We start from the raw sequence: 7294 nt of genomic DNA on the forward strand, positions 1-7294 counted from the left end.
TTCTCTACCAGCTTGAAGAGCTCCTGCAGAAGCAGAAGATCAGAATGAGACCTGCTACAAACGTCCCTAACGTGGGTCACTAGTGGTGGTAGCCCTCGTGTTGGCTTGGGTGCTGGCCAGAGGAGGTCCTTGTGGTCGTAGCCCTCTTGTTGGCACTGGTCTGAAGGACCTGGGGTAGGTCTGGACATGATGTTTGCTGTGGATCTCTGCTCCTAGCAAACATTGCTCCTGCCTGTGACTGGTGTGATCCAAGCTGGGAGGCATCCAGCTCCATTTGCTGGCCGTCAAAGCCTCCTTCTGTTCCCTGCCAAAATGTTACAGAATGGTGCTTGCTGCCCAGGCCTGACCTGGAATAACTTGTCCTTGTTTGTCCTCCTGCAAAATGAGGGACCATTTGTGATGCTGGTGTCCAGAAGGGTTCTGCTGTGGTGGGCTGGTTGCTCTGACCCCTTGGGTGGGCTTCCACCTTGTCCCCAGGCTTGCCCCCAGTAGCTGGGATGGTCCCCCCAGTGAAGCTGTGCTGAAGACCCTGATCATTGAGTCCAGCACTGCCAGGTCCCCACTGACCCATGTCCTTCAGCACCACATCTCCACGGCTTGGAAACCCCTCCAGGGATGGGGACTCCACCACTGCCCTGGGCAGCCTGGGACAGGCCTGGATAATCCTTTTTGGGAAAAAATTGTTCCTCGGGGCCAACCTCAACCTCCCTGGTGTGACCTGAGGCTGTTTCCTCTTGTCCTGTCACTTGTTCCTTGGGAGGAGAGCCTGACCCCCACCTGGCTCCAGGCTCCTGTCAGGGAGCTGTGGAGAGCCAGAAGGTCTCCCCTGAGCCTCCTTTGCTCCAGGCTCAACACCCCCAGGTCCCTCAGCTGCTCCTCCCCACACTTGGGCTCTAGACCCTTCCCCAGCTTCATTGCCCTTCTCTGACCATACTCCAGCCCCTCAAGGTCCTTCTTGGAGTGAGGGGCCCAAAACTGACCCCAGGATTTGAGATGTGACCTCCACAGTGCCAAGTCCATCTGCCTGCTGACCCCACAAGTTCCTCAACTTCTTGTTGACAAACTTTTAATTCTTTTGCAGAGCAATCCCCCAGCACTGAAAAGAGAATCACTTCTCCCCGTGGGTGGCACCTCCAAGGAGAACGGGGTTCACGTGGAGCAAGATGATCAGGACTTATTTGCAGGTGAGTCTGTGCCTGCTGGGGGTTTCCTGGGGCTTTCTGCACTCCAAGCCTGGAGTCATCTGCTCTTAAGCATGGAAAGCAGGTGATGGGTATTTCTGGACTGTCTCGGGTCCTTATCTCAAACTGGTTTCCGAGCCTGCTCTGGTGGTGTTTGGAGAAGGTCAGAGCAGCCTCCTCCAGGTCTCTCACACAGCTGTGCAGCAGATTAGCCATCTGGAAGCTGAAGAGCATCGAGAGGGGGGTTGCTTCAGTTTTATCGCCTTAAACTTGATGTCTTTTGTTCTCTGCCTTCTCCTCCCTGCTGGAGAGAAACATCTCTGTAGGGAGGTGGTTAACAGGGAACTTAACACCTCTCAGCAAGGGAAACAAGGAGGTCAGACCTCACCCAGCCCTGGCATGGTGGGACACCTTGGGCAGAGGCATCTGAGGGTCAGTTCTGGAGACACCTGCTAACAGGCAGAAGCTCCTCTAGCACCCAGCAAGGAGGTGATGCCTGGACCCTTCTAGAATAAGATGCTCATGGGATTAACTTCATGTTCTCCAGCAGGATTGGTCAAGATGCATCTTTGCTGCAGTAGGAGCACAAGTTGTGCTCTTCCCCCTGCTTACAGGTGTTTTCTCTGTGGGTTTTTTTAAGTAGGACTCTTGTTACTCCCTAGATCCCACAAGCCTCCAGGAGAACATTGAAATTTCCTTTCCAGAAACCTCAAAGTAGAGAGGCTGACCCTTGCAAACTTCTCTTGGCAGATGCCACTGTGGAGTTGTCTCTAGACAGCACGCAGAACAACCAGAAGAAGGAACTGGCCAAAGCATCTAATCCTGCCCCCTCTTTAGAAGGAGCTGCAAGTTCTTCTAAAAACCCTCCAAAGAGCTATGAGGAGGTGAGAACCACTCTAAGCTTTCTAATTTTTATGGAGAAAAGCAATAGTGGGCACAAAGTGTGGAACCCAGGAGATTCCACCTGAGCAGGAGGAGAAACTTCTTCCCTGTGAGGGTGGCAGAGCTGGAGCAGGCTGCCCAGAGAGGTTGTGAAGTCTCCTTCTCTGGAGAGATTCCAGACCCACCTGGACCCCATCCTGGGCACCCTGCTGTGGGTTTGGATGGGATGATCTCCAGAGGTCCCTTTCAACCCCACCATGCTAGGACTCTGAACTTGCCCTGCTGGTTTCAGGCTACTTGGCAGGAACCTGTTTACTTAATTGCATCAATTAAGATGCACATTTACAATTAATGTAATTGCCAGATTGGATGCCCTGGCTTGGATCTCAGGCCATCGGTCTGGGCCAGACATGGCTGAGGTGGGGTTCATCTCAGCTTGACAGTGTTTCTTGGAAGCATGACTGCTTCCGAAGTTGAACTAGCAAGCAGCTGAGCTTGGACTTGGAGGTCTGGCATGATGTGTCGCTGCAGATGGAGCAAGAGCTGTAGCTGCTCCTGTGGGTGTTTTCAGAAGGAGCAGTCTCCTGGGTGACAGGAGAGCTGAGGACAACTCTGGTGTCCTCAGCACAGGAGAGACCTGTTGGAGTGGACCTGAAGGAGGCCACAGAAGTGACCTGAGGGGGGAACCCCTCTGCTGGGAGGCCCCAATGGGAGTTGGGGTTGTTCAGCCTGGAGAAGGCTCCAGGGAGACCTTCTGGTGGCCTTCCAGAACTTCAAGGGGCCTGTCAGAAAGCTGGGGACAGACTTTTGAGCAGGGCCTGTTGGGACAGGACAAGGGGGGAATGGTTTGAAACTAAAAGAGGGAGATTTAGATTAGATGGAATGAAGAAATGTTTGATGCTGAGGGTGGTGAGCCACCAGCCCAGGTTGCCCAGAGAGGTGGTTGCTGCCCCATCCCTGGAACCATTCCAGGTGAGGTTGGCTGGGGCTCTGAGCAACCTGCTCTAGTTGGGGATGTCCCTGCTCCCTGCAGGGGGGTTGGACTAGATGATCTTAGAGGTCTTTTCCAACCTTAAGGATGTCCATCAGAGGTGGTACTGCTAGTATAGCTGCCCAGTGGCCTTTAGCAAAGCAGGGTGTGGGAGATCCATTCAAACTGGGTCTACCAGTTGTTCTGGTTCCCCATCCCTGTGTGCCTGCTCTGTGTGACCTACCCCTGCACAGCTTCACCATCTTGCACTGTTTCAGGTGGGAACTGAAATAGTGATGTAGGAGAGCCCAAAGGGAACTGTAGCATGCAGAGCTGAGGCTGCACTTTGCAGAGCTCCACTTGGGGCTGAGCAGTTTGGTGTAGTAAAGACAAATCCAGCTGGAGAACCTTGGAAGGTGTAGCCTGGACACAAGTGAGAAACTTGAGGGCCTTCTGGCTTGAAGTGCCCAAGATGCTTTGGCAACGTGGCAAGCTCATCGTAATGGGTGGGATGGTTTGGTCTGAGGTGGTCTGAACCTGCTGCCTTCCTGTGCTTACTCCAAACAGCTGGAAGAAGAGGAACAGGAGGACAAATTTGAGCTGACCGTGGGAGTGAGCGACCCAGAGAAAGTTGGTGAGTCCTCATCCCATCGTGCTGCAGGGTGAAGCAGAGTTAGACAAGCCAGGCTTGGCAGCAGAGACTGGGTGCAGCCATCACCTCCAGGTCCCTCCTGCTCTGGAGCTGCTCTGCAAGCACAGACTCCATCCAGGAGTCACTTCTCCAAGACTAACGCCCTGGTTCTGGTTTCCGCAGGGGACGGGATGAACGCGTACGTAGCCTACAAAGTGTCAACCCAGGTAGGTCTGACTTGGGGCTCCTGAGGTGGCTGCTGTTCCTCTGCCATTCTTGGGGTAGTCTGCTCTTGGCCAAGCCAGCCGTGACCTAAACAGGAGGTCCAAAAGCCTTGTTACAGGGATTCAGGAGCCAGAATCCCCCCTTGCAGATCAGAGAAACTGGTTTGGAGCCAATTTGGAAGGAGACCTCCCATTTTTATTTGCTATTTTTTCATCCAGTTGCCTTTTTGCAGTCCTGGCTGACAGGATGCTCAGCAGCAGGATTGATGTCCATCAGAAAGACCCCCCAGACACTGTGGCTCTTGCTAAAGGCTCTGTGCTGATGGTCACCTCAGATTAAGCTGAGCTAAACATGGCTGAGGAGCTTCATGTCAGGACCTGCTCTCCTGGGCTAGTGGCAAGAAAATTGAAGCTGCTTCTGTTCTGAGCTCTGCAAAAAGCTCTTCCCAGTTGTAGAGCAGCTGCACGAGTCCCATGGCCTGAAGCTGCTGGTGTGTGATAGGGACTAGGGGACTTGTTGGCCTCCACTCCTGCTCTGCAAACACAGTCAAAAGCCACTCGTGGTCCTCAAAGTCTCAAAGTGAGAGCTGATGGTGGTGCCTGTGTGGAGCAGGGATGATGGGATTAGGCCATGGGCAGGGCTTACCAAGAAGCCAGCTGCTCTCTTATGTAGCAGCATTAACACACTGCTGCTCAACCCAGGGAGATAAGTCTCTGAAGCTTCCTTGTGTCTTGGAGAGCTCAAGTTGTCCTTCAGCCCCAGAAGGGACAGCAAGCTGAGCCATGAACTTGACCTGAATCTCCTCTCTCCACCCAGACGAGCATGCCGATGTTCAGGAGCAAGCAGTTCTCAGTGAAAAGGAGGTTCAGTGACTTTCTGGGTCTCTATGAGAAGCTGTCGGAGAAGCACGCCCAAAACGGGTTCATTGTTCCTCCGCCGCCTGAGAAGAGTCTCATAGGTGAGTGGTGGAGCACGAGAGCTGCTCCAAGGAGCTTTGTGCCTTCCTGTGGTCTCAAAGTTGTGGGAAATAATCTGGCTTCTGTGGCACAGACAACTCTGGTTCCAAGCTTGGAGCTCTGGGCTCAGTGCCTGGTTGGACTTCCCAGATGCCACCATGTCTGCTTGGTGTGGAGTAAAACCTCCGTGCTGTTTGCTCAAGTCCAGAAATTAATCCCATCTTCCTTCTGCCCTAGGAATGACCAAAGTGAAAGTTGGGAAAGAAGACTCCTCCTCTGCAGAATTCCTTGAAAAACGACGGGCTGCTCTAGAGAGGTACTGACCCAAGAGCCATCTCCTCATGCTTGAACCGAGGGGGGACCTCTGAGGTCAGGCTGGTTGTGCTCTCCTCCTCCCTGCGTGAGAGGTTTCGTAGCAAACCTGGAATGCTGCAGCTACAGAGAGTTGCTTTGACTCCGTAAAAAAAACATCTGCTTGAGACACCAGGAGCTGCTTTTGGTCTAGACTCAGCTGGCCAGGCAAGGAGAAACCTGAGCTGTCTGAGGAGCCCAAAAATAGGTTCAAATGGTGCAGACAGGTGAGAAACAACTTGATCTCTGTCCAACTTGCACCCGAACTATGTGGCCACTGGTGGCCTTTGCTCTGCCACCATGTAGTGAGCACCAGGATGCTGCTCTCTTCCAGCTTCAGGCTCCAAAAGATCTGTTCGAGTGTTGTCCTTCAAGATGCAAGGCTGAGTCTTGATCGCTTGGTGTATCAAGTAACTTTCTTGCTGTAGCAAAGGTGTGGCAGCTCTGGTCTTGCAGGCTGGTCTCACTTGGGGAGGTGGGACTCTTGGTAGGGGAATGAAGACAACTTGGGCCTGATTTCCAGCTCCCAAACAGCTGGTCCAGGGTGAATAACAGGAGTGTTGAAGGTGTGTTCCTCTCCACAGGTACCTACGGAGAGTGGTCAGCCATCCAACGATGCTGCAGGATCCGGATGTCAGGGAGTTCTTGGAGAAGGAGGAGGTCAGTAGCATGGAGTAAAGTAGCTACAAGCACCTTGGGAGTGCAGAAGGAAAGGGTAGACAAGCAGTTAAGAAGATGTGGAGCTTCAGAGCTCAGCAGGACCCTGTAAGAGCTCTTAACCAGTGGTGAGGTGGTTGGTTGACCTTGGTTGGATGCCAGGTGCCCACCAGAGCTGCTTGATCACCTCCCTCCTCAGCTGGACCAGGTGGAGAAGACACAACCCAAGGCTCAGGGTGGAGATAAGGACAAGGAGAGATGGCTCAGCAGTTACTCATGGGCAAAACAGACTTCACTTGAGGAACTTGGCTTCGTTTGTTGCCAATCACATCAGAGTAGGGCCAGGAGAAATAAACCCAAATCTTACAAACCTTCTCCCCAGCCTTCCCTTCTTCCTGGGCTCAGCTTCACTCCCAATTTTCTCCACCTCCTCCCACAGAACAGGGAATGGGGGCTGTGCTCTTCCCATCACACATTGTCACTGCTGCTGCATCTTCAGGGGGAGGACTCTTGGCACTCTTCCCCAAGTCCAGCCTGGGGTTCCTCCCACAGGAGACAGTCCTTCATGAACTTCTTTGCTGACCTTGATGGCTGCAGGGTTGTTTCTCTCTCATCTCAATCCTCCCTTTGGCTGCAGCTCCGTTGGTGTGTTGTTTTTTTTGTTTTTTTTTTTCCCCCTTAATTTGTTATCCCAGAGACACTTCTGCTGTTGCTGATGGACTCAGCCTTGGCCAGTGGCTGGTCCCTCTTTTAGCCATCCAGAGCTGGCTTTGCTGGACACAGAGGAAGCTTCTAGAAGCTTCTCACAGGAACCCTCTGCTACCAAAACCTTGCCACACAATCTCAATACAACAGAACTCTTTCTTCTGGGTCAGTGGTTGTCTGAGCACTGCATGCTCCTGAGGCGCTCTGGCCTGGCTTGGGTACATCATGGTGGGACACATGAGGAGAGCACAGGTGGTCTTTTTGTTCTCCAGAATCCCTGGCAGGAGTAGAGCCAGCTGTGTGGAGGTGAAAGGGGGTCCTGTACTGGCTTGGCCTGATGCTGAGATGTTAATGGAGAGCTGGCTTTCTCCTGAAACGTGGCCAGCATGGTCTGTGCTCCTCCAAGCAGAGTGTTGTCTGGTCACAAGTGGTGTTCCTCAGAGCTCAGTACTGGGGCCTGTTTAAGATGTTTATCTGTGATCTGGACAAAGGGATGGAGGGCACCCATAGTAAGCTTGCAGATGACCCCAAGGTGGACAGGAGTGTTGATCTGCTGGAGGGCCAGGAGGGCCTACAGAGGCACGTGGCCAAGCTGAATCAGGGGGCCAAGGCCAATGGGATGAGGTTCAACGAGGCCAAGTGCTGGGTCCTGCCCTTGGGTCACAGCAATCCCCTGCAATGCTCCAGGCTGGGGGAAGAGTGGCTGGGGAGTGGCTTCTGGGGAAAGGGTTGAGGG

At 53.2% G+C, this 7294-nt stretch overlaps 1 protein-coding gene across 1 annotated transcript in view; it reads left to right on the forward strand.

The window, feature by feature from the left end:
- Positions 1 to 1081: 1081 nt before the first annotated feature.
- Positions 1082 to 7294, forward strand: part of SNX1 (sorting nexin 1) — a gene marked incomplete at both ends in the record, with an annotated part of 10122 nt that continues 3909 nt past the window's right edge. Inside the window, 7 exons of the mRNA XM_008942615.1 lie at positions 1082 to 1184; positions 1932 to 2065; positions 3601 to 3667; positions 3848 to 3891; positions 4706 to 4847; positions 5083 to 5161; positions 5781 to 5856. Coding sequence (XP_008940863.1) covers positions 1082 to 1184; positions 1932 to 2065; positions 3601 to 3667; positions 3848 to 3891; positions 4706 to 4847; positions 5083 to 5161; positions 5781 to 5856 — 645 coding nt within the window. The remainder of the gene's footprint in view (positions 1185 to 1931; positions 2066 to 3600; positions 3668 to 3847; positions 3892 to 4705; positions 4848 to 5082; positions 5162 to 5780; positions 5857 to 7294) is intronic.

This window comes from Merops nubicus, unplaced genomic scaffold, assembly GCF_000691845.1.
Source record: "Merops nubicus isolate BGI_N331 unplaced genomic scaffold, ASM69184v1 scaffold14206, whole genome shotgun sequence".
Classification (NCBI taxonomy): Eukaryota; Metazoa; Chordata; class Aves; order Coraciiformes; family Meropidae; genus Merops; species Merops nubicus.